Genomic DNA, 14,142 nt, shown 5'->3' on the forward strand with positions numbered 1-14,142 from the left:
ATTATTATTATTATTATTATTATTATTATTATTATTATTATTATTATTATTATCCTTTATTTTTTGAGGCTGTTCCCACTTAAGATTTGAAACGATTTAAAATACAACGTTTTTAATAAAACCGATTCAAAATAACCCTGGTGTTATCTCGCGTTCTGAAATGCGTTATTCTTCGTTCCCATCTGGTTATTTAAATCGAAGTTTTTACCTGCAAGCGTTCCTACTTGGCATGAAATCTGTGTTTAAATAAAGCGATTCTTCTCTTCCACACCTTATTTGGAGCTGTCAATCAATAGTACGTCAGAATGACGTAATGTTAACCCAGATTATTTGGAAGCGATTTAACTTTCGTCAGCGTTTCCATTTCATTGACCGTTTGTGAAATGATGTATTTTTGGCGGGTTTTTTTTTAAATGAACCAGTCAAGGTGCTTAAACGATCAAACGTCATAAGCGCTGTCAGCCTTATATACATTTTCCCTCCGAATTTAGTAGGAAACCCAAGCTCTTTCCAGAGGAACTATGGGATAGGTTTTGCATGACAGCATCCCCTCTTCATGTCTCCCAAGACAGCCAGGCAGAATCCCTTCAGAGAGCCCAGAGATCAATGGGGGAGGCTTCTGGCAAAGCAGGGAGGGAGCACTCTTCCCAAAGATTCTCTTTCCAGGGTTGGAGGAGAAGGCAGATTCCGTTTGAGAAAGAGAGGGAGAAAGGTTCTATCCCCCCCCCCCATTGATCAGAGCCCTTCCCTGTCTGGGCGAGATCAGAGCCCAAGTGGGCAGGGAATGCCTCTTTGAGAGGAGGCTTCCCTTCCTGCCTCTCCTCCGTTAGAAATGGGCTCTCCCCACACAGAGGGGAGGTTGCAATCCACCGGGAGAAGCCTTGTAGTCCTTTGCAGATGCAGGCGCTTGAGCAGCCGAGACTTCAGGCACTTAAAGCGCTGAAGAGATTAAGCGCCTGTAAACCATTAAAATAAAAAATAAAAATAATCCTTATCTCTTATTGAAAGACCACAGCGAACAAAGGGGTGAGGGAAGAAAAAATGGCAACAGCCACGACGGATGGGGACAGAAAGGGCAACTCCCCCAAGGACAGCCCCCACCGCAGTCCGCTCCTCCCATCCATCCAACCCGATTCAAAGGCTGTCGTTCCTATTTAAATACTCCGGTTCCTAACTCGAATCAATGGAAAAACATAGGTCGGACCCTAGTGTTTTTTTAACACGTGTTAAATGAGGAAAATTCGATTTAAATTTTTATCCCGCTCTACGATTCGATTTGTAGTGGGGACGATTGCGGGTTGCTCTAGAACCGTTCTAGGTTTAAATCGGATCCTAATATGAACGCCACTCCTTGGATTCGATTCAGAACGCGGGGTTTCCCTTGTGGGAACATCCCCATAAAGCGCTGTAAATTTACACAGCACTGTACATACAATCTTTTTAATTAGACGGTTCCCTGCCCTCAGGCTTACAATCTAAAAAGACATGACATAAAAGGAGAAGGGAAAGGTGGTGGGGTTAGTAGGCTAATACATATAAAGTACATAGCAATACAGGAAATGGTTCGATAAAACAGGCATCAAAAGAACATCAAATAGCAAGCAACAATTATGCAATGCTTGGGAACGCTTCTCTGAACAGGATGGTCTTCAACTCTGCTTTGAAACTGGTTAAAGAAGTGATGGCCCTTGCTCGCGGGGGAAGAAGGTTCCAGGAGTGAGGGGCAGTGAGTGAAAAGGGGCGAATCCGAGATGGGGCAAAGGAAATCCTGGGCTGGGACAGCAGACCTTGACTATCAGAATGGAGGGCCCTGGTGGGAAGGTGAGGAGAAAGAAGGTCTGATAAGTAAGGAGGGGCCAGTCCATGGAGGGCTTTAAATGTCGACAGCAGGAGCTTATACTGAATGTGGAAAGGGAGGGGGAGCCAGTGAAGGGATACCAACACAGGAGAGATGTGGTCAGAGTGGTGGGCGGATGTGATAATGCATGCAGCTGAATGCTGGACAGAGATTAAAGGACGGAGGTGAGAAAGAGGAAGCCCAGCCAAATGGACGTTACAGTAATCAAGTCGTGAGACCACTAGGGCATGGACCAGGATCTTGGCAGTAGAGGCAGAGAGATATGGTCGGATTTTGGCAATAATGTATAGAAAGAATCAACAAGCCTTGGCTGTGGTCTGGATCTGAGGGATACACGACAGAGAAGAATCAAAGATGAAACCAAGACTATGGGCTTGCTGGACTGGTTGAATAGAAATGTTCTCCACAGAGACAGAAAAGGAGTGTTGAAGGGTGGGCTTAGGAGGAAAGACAAGAAGCTCTGTCTTGGACATGTTGAGCTTCAAACGCCGATGGCGCATCCATTGCGAGACAGCTGTGAGACATGATGAAACTTGCTGTTCAAGCCTTGGAGAAAGGTTGGGGGTGGAAAGATACAACTGGGTGTCATCGGCATACAGATGGTAGGAAAAACCAAAAGAGCTAATGAGTTTACCTAAGGACAGTGTGTAGAGAGAAAACTGCAGGGGACCCAGAACAGAGCCCTGGGGAACTCCAACAGATAAGCGAACAGGAGAAGAAGTCTGACTGCCAGCGACCACTGCAAAAGATCTACCAGACAAATAAGATCGAAACCAGCAATACCAGCAAAAGGGCTCAAGCTTGACTCAGACTTGCATCCTTCCTAGAAGGTCACTCAAATGAGTACCCAGATTGTTGGGGGCAATTAGCTTACAACTGTAAACCACTTTGACACTGCTAGTTCGGTATGAAGCGGTATATAAATGAAGCTGTTTGTTTGTTTGTTTGTTTCCCCTCTGCATTGTTACACCCCTGTGAACAAGATTTCTCATGTGTTCCTTGATAACAATGTTGACTTATTCAGAAAAAAGGGCCAAGAGTGAAGCACCAAATCTCAGTTAGTGACATTTTACATTTAAATTTAATATTTATCTTTACATTTACCTTTTACATTTAAATCTCTGTATCTCTGTCTCTTTTCTTTTCAATAACATGTGCCTTGCTGTGTCCTCAGAGAGCTATTCTTTCCATGCTTCCGTTTCCATTATTATTAGTATTAGTAATACTTTATATCATGTAGATTTTTCTGTTTTCCAGCAAGCTAGTCAGCTTCCTGTTTCTGCATCAAAGAAACAATTAGGATGGCTGAGTTGTTTCTCATTTTGTTACAAAATTATTTTCCATCAGAGAGGAAAGCAAAGTGTTCTGAGAAGTGAAAGAGCCCTGGTAGCCTGGGCAATTCCGACAAAGCAGTTCAATACCAGTTTTAAAAAGAACACAGCTACTGCAAGTTGCTATGATGACACATACAGCAGGTTATTGGTGTCCACTGGGATTTGGTTCCAGGACCCCCGTGGATACCAAAATCTATGGATCCTCAAGTCCCATTCTATGCAATGGCATAAAATTGTGTCCCTTAAATAAAATAGCAAAATCAAGGTTTGCCTTTTGGATTTCTTTTTGATAATATTTTCAAGCAGGGGATGGTTGAATCCATGGATACAGAATCCATGAGTATAGGAGGCCAACTACAGTGGTGCCTCGGGTTACGAAAATAATTCGTTCCGCGGCCGCTTTCGTAACCCGAAAAGCCTTCGTAAGCCGAATTGCCATAGGCGCTAATGGGGAAAAGCCGCGATTCCGTGTAAAATAGCGCCGAAAAGCACCAAAAGTTTTTTCGTAACCCGAAAAAACATTCGTAACCCGAAACAATAATTCCCTATGGGATTTTTTCGTATCCCGAAAATTTCGTAACCTGGGTATTTCGTATCCCGAGGTACCACTGTATTACAGGATTTAGGGTGGGCATTTTAGAAAAGCAAAGCAGGTATCCTCTCTTAGCAACTTGCAGTACCAGGGATATAGTTATGAGGGTATAGCTATAGGGGCCAGACTGGGGGCATTGTCCCTCCCAAAAAATTCTGTTCCTCATGAAATTTTCCTTTAATCCCCAGATTTATAGCATTGCAGTAACTTAAAATTTCAGGTGAGTATTGGGGGGGAGTATAGGCATCCAAAGAAAAGGAGAAGGTAGGGTAGCAAAGAAATACAAATGCAACAAATATTAGCGTTCTAGGTGTGAACTGTTTTCAGTGACTGACTCGCTGCAGTGCTAGAAATTGAAGGAACTGAAGGAAACATTCATTGGATGTGTAGAATTCTTATTTGGGGAACAGTACCCTCATTTTGCCTCACACTCACCCTGTTGGATACTTGCAAGAATATTTTTCTTGAGATATTTTTCTATGCGGGATGAGTGTTATAGGTGGATATGAGGGTCTGTTTTCTGCCCCTGGGGCCCTCCGTAGGCAGCACAGACTACCAAAAATGCAAAATGACCGAAGGGTGGAAGAAGAAATGATGTGGGGAGAAATGAAAACCAGAAACCGTTGGAAGTCCACTTCAGGTTTCCACTTCTGTTTTTGAAAAATGAGTTGTTTATCAAATAATGTTAAATGGTTTGTTTTGGGGGGGGGACTTGTTACCTCTTTAAAATGTAATCTACCTATCATGCCCACATGGCAGAATTATAACAGTTTCTTACCACTTTAAATGTTATGGCTCCATCCTATGGAATCCTGGGATTTTTAGTTTGATTGCAGTACTTAGAACCTGTAGTTCAGAGTGGAGGCTAGAGTTCTTTAGGAGAGAATTCTAAATACCTTACTCAACTAAAAATCCTAACATTCCATAGAGATATCAGACTGCTATAACAGTGCGCTGCAGATGCAAGCAGCTGGAGGTATTTTTTTTTTACTTTATTTTTCCTTTCTTTGAAAAATAAAGAAGATACATTTCTTCACAGAGTTTTTCCACCAATATCTTTCAGTGTTTAGTGTGGATTTTAATGTAAATGGTGTTTAAATTGTTTTGTAGTAATGATTTTGAAGGTTTTACTGTTATGGTATGTTTACTGTTACGTTGGTTTTTAATGATACTGCTAGCCGCTTTCCCTGCTTTTAGTGGAAATGGTGAAAAAGAAACAAAACAAACCTTCAATCAATCAATCAGTCAAATCAACCATTTATTTATGGTCATAGACCAAATAAAATAAAGTGCATAAAATACATAAAAACACACATAAACACAACTAAATACAGCCTTTAACAAGTCTTTAGCTCTAGGGCGGATAGATTAGTACAGACCAGGGATCATATTAACTGAGGTAGAGGATTGTAGTCCATAAGTTCAGACAATACTATAAATAGCTTTAAAAAAGGTTTTTCTCCTAGTACAGTTTTATACTTTCAACTACTTATGTTCTTTGTTTCTGTTGCTCCATGGACAAGATAAAATGCATCATGTTTTCTTTTTGACCCAAAGTTCATAAAAAAGTTTTAACAGATAAGAGCGAAAATATTTAGCCAAAGTAAATAGTCTGATACTTGGGAGCCAGTGCCTTGGTGCACCAAAGATGGATCATGCTAGCTTTAAATGGCATAATGGAAATATTTTGTACTGAAATATTTTGTGAAGAAGTACGGCATTTTGTTTGTCTAAAACTATGCATTATAATAACCCTTAGGTAGCATTCTCAGGGACATAAGTGTATAATAGAAAAATAATGTATTAAACAGAAGGGCAGAAGTTCAAATTCGTGCTCAACCATGGAAACCACTGGGTAACCTTGGAGAAGTCAACCTCTCTCATCCTCAGAGGAAGGCAATTTGTTAAGACCCCTCTTAACAAATTCTGCCAAGAAAATCGCATAATACACCTGCCTTGGGGTTAATGGCAAGGTCAGGGCACAGAGGCCATGGACAATGTCAGGCTATTGAGGGGAAGGAACAGAAGCTTCCAGTCTTCTGAAACTGTATTGCACTCAGTGGATGTTTAGGAGGGTAGCTGCTGCTTTTTCCTTCCAGTTGCAGACTGAGCTTACTGGTTTTGGGGGAAAACTCCTCCAGGTATTAACTCTCTGCATGACCTTACAGGCCAAAGGTTTAAATACAGACTATTAACCAGAATCACTTCAAGTCACAATAAGGTGAAAGGGAAGAAATCAGGTCAAGGACAAGCTGATTTTGCAGCAAAGCAATTTGGTTGTGGGTTTTTTTAAATAAAAAAGAACTGTCTGTACTCAGTGCAAGTTGTTTCTCAAAGTAAAAGAGGGGAGAAACAGCACAGGTGCTAAAACCCTACTCCTGACCAATCTAAGGGTAGCAAGAGGGTTTATAAAATTATGGGACTACAGACCAAAACATGCAAATGGATTTTCTCATCCTCCAACATGAAGAAGAATCTAGGTAAGCTGAGTGTCTGGAGATAATGATGCTGAGGGCAGCTGTGTGGAAGGTTGAATATGAAGACCCTGGAAACCCCCTCTCTGTGTATCTTCCTGTTGCTTTGCTCATTTTCCCTATATTTAACCTTTTCCTAACTTGGATACTGTCACCTGAAGTGAAGCAGTTGCCCCTGGGTGGTGCAAACATGACCTTGGTGTTGTTCTATGGAGAGTTCAGTGCCTAAAGTGATGAGTGCAAAACTTGTGCCTCATGTGTAGAGAGCAAATGTGAACATGCCATCTGAACACTGATAATGACCTTAGATGCTCTAGGGAGATTGGAGGGAAATTCCAGTTTGTACTTTGAAAAAAGCCTTGGCTATGACAGATCCAGACTGTTTGGCTCTACCTTCCAGCATGACTTCTTCCAATGTCTGCAGACTCTGGCAACAGGCAACATCCTGTCTCAGCAACCAAGTGTAATATTCATATTTATTGATATTAACACCCCATAACAAGACATGTATCCCAATTCATGTGAGCCACTGTGGGAATTTGGCTTTCTCATCTGCAGAAAGGGCAGCTCAGCACAAACTGCATGGATGCGAGATCTCAGCCAACCTTTAAAAATAGAAAACAATAAAAATAATATAAACTTTCTGAAAGTGTGTTGTTATACTGAAAAATTTTAAACATTCTTAATTCAAAACTCTGCATGTGTATATATTGGGATGAAATCATTTGTTCATACTGGTTTTAATGACAAATATTTTGTATTTTGGGGTAGCATAATAATTAGGGATGGAGTTATATGCAGATTGTCTCCTTGAAAGGAAATGGTGTCTCATCAAGGGTGGCCTGCCAAGAAATCCTATCAAGAAAATGGTTTACTGTTATGAGATCATAATATTATCTATTGATTTATTATATTTGGGGATTTTTCCTGGGGAAAACAATAATGTCTACAGAATTTTTTGCATAAAAGCCCTTTCTGTCTAACCTTGTTCCCTGGATCTATTCTTTCCTGTTGTTTCCCATTTTCCCTGACTATTCATTTATTGATTTGATGTAAGGCACAGCTTAAGATGGAGAAAAAGAATCTGGATCTCAGTCCTTCCTTCAGTAGACTTCATGTGAGAAACTGCAGTGGACATCCAAGCACCTGTAACATGGAGACCAATATTTCCTATGTGGATTTTTACCTCCACCAGCCATTCATAGCTGCCATTTTCATCATCTCCTACCTTCTCATCTTCCTCCTGTGCATGATTGGCAATGGAGTGGTCTGTTTCATCGTCTTGCGGAGCAAACACATGCGCACTGTTACCAACCTCTTCATCTTGAATCTTGCTGTCAGTGATCTGCTGGTGGGGATATTTTGCATGCCTACCACCTTATTAGATAACATTATATCAGGTGAGTCTTATTACTTATTATCCTTGATGTTTGCGAGCCACCATCCTTTCACCTCTTTTGTCTTTTTAATCAAATATCTAATCAAAGTCATGTGAATGGTTACAGTATCAAAAGTTTCATTTTAATGACAGGACCGCTGATAGTTCCCATACTAGTGGGATAGTGAATCTGTTCTGGGTTTTAGTTTGAATTTTAAAGGGGCCATCCATGGGAATAAGATTTGGGCACCTTGGATAGGAGGACTTGGAAAGATAGCTAGGAAAGAACTGGACAGGATCCTCAAGTGTTAAGACCATTAAATAACAAAATCACGAGTGCCCATGCAATAGAATTTCAGTTTCTACATGTGGTTGTGAAAGATGGACACTGAAGAAAGCTGATAGGAAGAGAATTAACACATTTGAAATGTGGTGCTGAAGAAGAGTTCTGCAGATTCTGTAGACTCCCAAAAAAAGCCCTGAGTTATCAATAGTGATTTTAATACAAGTGTTTTCAAATATGCAGAATGCCTGTCATTGTTCACATGTGCAACTTTTTGATGTATCGGCCAAGTCCCTTCTTTATAGATCCCTCAGTTTTATAATATGAACTAGCTCAGTCCACAATGAAGCATACATAGCTGCTTCCATTACACCTACTTGCCTCCTATATATCCTTCACTGTCTGGTATCAGATTGGGAGCATACTTATCAAATTTGCAGATGACACCAGATTAGGAGGAATAGCTAATACCCCAGAGGACAGGATCAACATTCAAAATGACCTGAATAGACTAGAAAGCTGGGCCAAAGCTAACAAAATGAAATTCAACACAGAGAAATGTAAGGTACTGCACTTCGAGCAGAAAAATAAAATGCACAGATATAGGATGGGGGACACCTGGCTGAATGAGACCACATGTGAAAGGGATCTGGGAGTCCAAGTAGACCACAAGTTGAACATGAGCGAACAGTGCGATGCGGCAGCTAAAAAGGCCAATGCAATTTTAGGCTGCATCAATAAAAGTACAGTATAGTGTCTAGATCAAGAAAAGTAATAGTGCCACTCTATTCTGCTTTGGTCAGGCCCCACCTGGAATATTGTGTCCAGTTCTGGGCACCACAATTTAAAAAGGATGTTGAGAAACTGGAGCGTGTCCAAAGGAGGGCGACTAAAATGGTGAAAGGTCTGGAAATGATGCCCTATGAGGAACGACTTAGGGAGCTAGGGATGTTTAGCCTGGAGAAGAGAAGATTAAGAGGTGATGTGATAGCCCTGTTTAAATATTTGAAAGGATATCATATTGAGGAGGGAGCAAGCTTGTTTTCTGCTGCTCCAGAGAACAGGACCCAGAACAATGGATGCAAGCTACAGGAAAAGAGATTCCACCTCAGCATTAGGAGGAACTTCCTGACAGTAAAGGCTATTCGACAGTGGAACACACCCCCTCGGAGGGAAGTGGGTTCTCCTTCCTTGGAGGTCTTTAAGCAGAGGCTAGATGGCCATCTGCTGGGGATGCTTTGATTTGGATTTCCTGCATGACAGGGGGTTGGACTGGATGGCCCGTGCGGTCTGTTCCAACTCTATGATTCTATGATTCTATGATCTGACATCTTCATCTAATACAATTTATTATATCTTGCAGGATGGCCCTTTGGGAATATTGCCTGCAAGATGAATGGTATGGTCCAGGGAATATCAGTCTCAGCTTCTGTCTTCACTTTGGTGGCAATTGCTGTTGACAGGTACAACTGTCTTAAGAGCCTGCAACTCAATGGGGAATACAAAAATGTCAGTTTGGTCGTCCTTATGGCCCAAGGTTACAATTCACTGTCTGATTCTTCAACCTGTGGAATAATTGCATAGTGCTGGAAAATCAAGACGAAATTGCACATGAATAGAAGCATAATCACAAACCAGAAGCGTGATGTGAGAACATATTCTCCTAAAAAGGTCATGCACTATGTATATCTCATATAGTTCAAGTTTCTTAGGGAGGAAGAGACATAGAGAAAGAGGAAAATAAAAGGCAAGAAGGCAAGCAGTGTGAGTGAATGGTTTTGTAGGATCTGGGTTTTATGATCAAGAAGATTTAGCACAATGCTATAGTACTTTCTTTGCAAGTCAAAGATCCCAGTTTCATTTCCTGGTATTTCCAGTTGGGTAAAGTTTCAGATTATGGGAAAATCCCATCATGGGAAAATCTTCTGTCTGGAATCTTGGAAGTTGCTTCCAATTAGAATGGACAACATTGGGCCATCTTGGCAGCAGATTGATTCAGTGCACCATTTTGGATAAACCATAATTTAGAATTACATGAACATTGCAATAATAAACCTTTGTTAGTAGCTGCTTCTGCTCTTTTCTTCATGGCTGCATTGGAGGAAGAGTGAGAATATACAAACCCAACACTCACTTCTGCTTGTTCATATAGTACTAAAATATATTTTACTGGCCCCAAATGTTTGAAATGTCAGTGTTGTTTGAAGCAAAGAGACATTAATGCCTGTATCAAGTGATTAGTGGGAGAGGAGAGCCTAGATAATGCCTGCTCTTTGCCAATGAATATATAATTCTGCTTTAATTATCACTCTAATTTCATTATCGATTTATAGTTACAGTACATGAATTACCCTGGAAATACTTACTGAGTAGTGATATGCAAATTAATCATAAATAAACAGGAATAAACATGTGATTGCACCCTGTGAATCAGAGGAGATTTGCAAAAATTTGGGATTCCAAAGGGCGAGAAGAAGAAAGAAGAAGAAGAAAAAGATATGCTCACATAGTTTTATTTTCACAACTAGACCATCCTGCCAAATATAAATAGAGCCCTTACAAACATGAGCTGCTAGTGGTTTCCATGTCATTGGGACTTGAATAGATGACAGGGATTGGTTTGAACTTGAAAAGAGCTATTCAAGGTTCTCAACCTTTTGGAGGATAGGTTTAAGCACTTAGAATATTACCATTAAAGTTCATACCAAAGCCTGGAGCAGATTCACCACCCTATTGACATGGAATCCACGAGGTACAATTCCTTTGGAGCTCTTTACAGAATATTTTATACTTAAGATAAAATTATTCTGCCATCATTCAGAGGCACAGAGTCTTGAATCTTGCAATGAACACTGAAAGATGAGTTGCACCATGCTGATTACCATTCCTATCTATGCTGCTGCTATAAGGAGCTGTGTTTTAAAATTTCAAATGTACAGTCAGCCCTCCATATCCATGGATTCTTTATTTATGGATTCAAGCATACACAGCTTGAAAATATTCCAAAAATATATAAATTCCAGAAAGCAAACCTTGATTTTGCCATAAGGGATCTCATTCTACTATGCCATTTTATTCATTGGGACTTGAGCATCCATGGATTTTGGTTTCCATGGGGAATCCTGGAGCCAAACCCCAGTTGATACCAAGGGCCTTCTATAATGGGAAAAGTTGAAACTTCACCAATGCATGGCTGTTTTCTCTCTTTCACAGGTTCCATTCTATTGTTTATCCATTTAAACAAAAGCTCACCATATGGACAGCAGTTGTCATTATAGTTATCATTTGGGTTCTGGCCATTGCCATTATGTGCCCTTCTGCCGTGATGCTGAAGGTGGAAGAAGAAAAACATTTCCGTGTGGTGCTTGATGATGGCAACAAAACCAGCCCCATATATTGGTGTCGGGAGGACTGGCCCAACCAAGATATGAGAAAGATCTACACAACTGTACTGTTTGCCAATATCTACTTGGCACCTCTTTCTCTCATTGTCATAATGTATGCTCGGATAGGGATCACCCTCTTCAATACATCACTGCTAGCCTGTGGGAAACAAGGCCAAGAGCGCCACTCTGTCCAGAAGAAGAAGCTCAAGGTCATCAAGATGCTCATCATCGTAGCCCTGCTTTTCATCCTCTCTTGGCTGCCATTGTGGACCTTAGCAATGCTCTCGGACTATGCTGACTTGAGTGAGGATCAGTTGCAAATCATTAACATTTATGTCTACCCTTTTGCACATTGGTTGGCCTTCTTCAACAGCAGCATGAACCCCATCATCTATGGGTTCTTCAATGAGAACTTCCGCCGAGGTTTCCAAGCAGCCTTCAGGTTTCAGCTCTGTTCTGGGGATGGGATTCCCAGGGAGATGTATTCTCAGCGAGGACCAAGCAATGCCATTTTGCCTGTAGCTGTCCCCCAAGAAGCATCACACAATCTTTCACCCACAATTGCAGAGGGATCAGTTCCACAAGGGAACTGGGTGGGCACCACCCAAGTTTTGATGATGCAAAACCTAGAGAAGGGTTGTAAGAACAATGGTGTGAAACAAGACTTGGTATAAACTACCTTGGTTGGGTGGCTTTGGTGAACTAGTCATGACCTTGAAGCTCTATCTGACAAAATGACAAAAGCTATTTTAGGACTTTGATACTTGTACAGTATGTACGTTTTATATCATATTGTCATAGGGAGTGGGGAATATTGTACTTATATCAGTATGAATCTGGAAACTAAAGGTCTGGACACAAAGGGGTCTGAAGAATATTTGAGATAGCTGGATTTGTTTAGTATGGAGGCGAGGTGATATGATAACCATTTCCAAATGCCTGTCACATAGATAGTAAAGCAAGTTTGTTTCCGGCTGTTCTAGAGAGCAGAGCCCAAACCAGTGAGTTCAAATTGTAAGAACAGAGATTCTGGCTAAACTTTAGGAAGAGTTTCCTGATGGTAAGAGCAGACTGCCTCAGAAGGTGGTAGACTCTCATTCATTCAAGGTTTTTAAACAAAGATTGGATGGTTACCTGGCAAGAATGCTCTAACCGTGGGTTGGACTACATGGCAGCTGGTCTCTCATCCAGTTCTGAAGTTCTGTGACTCTAGTTTTATGTTACTGAGGGGAGCCAGCAAGATGTAGTAGTTTGACCATTGGACTTTGACTTTAGAAACCAGGGTTCCAATCCCTGCTCAACCATAGAAAACCACTGGGTGACCTTGGGCAAGTACTCTCTCATCCTCAGAGGAAAACAATGGCAAAGCCCCTCTGAACAAATGTTGCCAAGAAAACCCTTGATAGGTTTGCCTTAGGGTTGCCATATATCAGAAATGGATTTAAGGCACACAACAACAACAACAACAACAACAACAACAAGGGTGTATGGACCAGAGTCCACTTCATCATATACAATCACTTTGAGTGTATCTACACTGCTTCAGTATGATACCACTTTATCCCTGGCTGAAATCCTGGGTGGGTCAGTACAGAATCGAGTGTTTCTTTAAGTACTTGACCATTTTTGCACAGGATTTTCAAAATAAGACCTCTATAGATATGGGGGACTCTTGGGGCTAATTTTTGGAATTAAATTTTTACCTTGCTTGCATGTACATTTTTGTACCTGTGGTGTGTGCACTGTGCACATCCTATTCTTTCTAATGCTTGAAAAATGTGTTGCCAAAACAGTGTCAGCAAAACTAGAACTGTCTGTGAGTTCAAAAAGCCATGAGCTTTGGAAATCATAATGAATGTGATGTTTATACTTGAAAGAAGATTTTTGTATGTATTTTGAAAAGTCATGTTGGTTTCATATTTTCATCAAGCTGCCTGGAAAAAATCCTAAATATGCCAAATGTAATTATGACTGTGGCCGTAATCCTATACACATTTCACTGGGAGTAAGCACCATTAAATGTTATGGGTGCCACTGAATAAGTTAGCTCTGTTAATGGGCGACCATATTAATGAACAGGCCCCAGTTAATGTTCATACTTAGGTCAGAGCCACTGAAATGACTGAGCCAAAAAAAGCCTAAATCTGATTACTAATCTGAACTAGAGTAAATCCATTGAATCAATTGCTGAACTGAACACTTATCTAAATTCCATTGATTCAAGGAATCTGCTCAACTATTCTACTCTAGTTGGGGTAAGCAATTGAATTTAGTCCAATGTTAATAATGCTTCATTGTTTTCATTAGATCTCCTAAGTATGTCTAAATTTGGATTCCATCCATTATGCCTTATTTCTGACAAATATTTATAGGATTGAGCCACAAATCCCACTGGAATGATGACTGACCTGCTTGGTAGGTTTCAATGGAACTTAATCAAAACCTCCATAAGATTGGGGCCAGAGCATCTTCACACCCTCCAAACCAAAGATGGTTGAGATGCATTTAGGATGGTGTGTCCAGTAGTATGATCATGAGAGGAGATCTGAACTAGCAATTTTCATGAGTTTCAGCCTTAACATATGCCTGTACCAATGAGGAATGACCTTTTGTGGAACTGCTAAGTAAATTGCATGGAAATAAAAGTTGTTTGAGGGTTTTCTGCCAGACCTGAATACTTATCAGAACTCTGAGCTGTGCTAACTAAGGAAGCTGTCCAGTTTCTGAACATGTCTGAACATTTCTGTGTTGCATTTCTACTTCATCATTCTACCAAGTCGTTCATGATGCTATATAAATTTCTTATCTTCTCCATTTTGTCTTCACAACAACTCTGT

The 14,142-nt window shown here is 40.7% G+C and overlaps 1 protein-coding gene across 2 annotated transcripts in view; it reads left to right on the forward strand.

The window, feature by feature from the left end:
* The window catches only part of NPFFR2 (neuropeptide FF receptor 2), a 144,657-nt gene extending 132,029 nt beyond the window's left edge, over positions 1-12,628 (forward strand). For both annotated transcript variants that reach the window (XM_042468789.1, XM_042468790.1), the window contains 3 exons: positions 7,316-7,658; positions 9,283-9,382; positions 11,133-12,628. In XM_042468789.1, coding sequence (XP_042324723.1) covers positions 7,316-7,658; positions 9,283-9,382; positions 11,133-11,979 — 1,290 coding nt within the window. In that variant the 3' untranslated portion in view covers positions 11,980-12,628. The remainder of the gene's footprint in view (positions 1-7,315; positions 7,659-9,282; positions 9,383-11,132) is intronic.
* Positions 12,629-14,142: the final 1,514 nt, after the last annotated feature.

Source organism: Sceloporus undulatus, chromosome 5 (assembly GCF_019175285.1).
Source record: "Sceloporus undulatus isolate JIND9_A2432 ecotype Alabama chromosome 5, SceUnd_v1.1, whole genome shotgun sequence".
NCBI classification, from domain to species: domain Eukaryota; kingdom Metazoa; phylum Chordata; class Lepidosauria; order Squamata; family Phrynosomatidae; genus Sceloporus; species Sceloporus undulatus.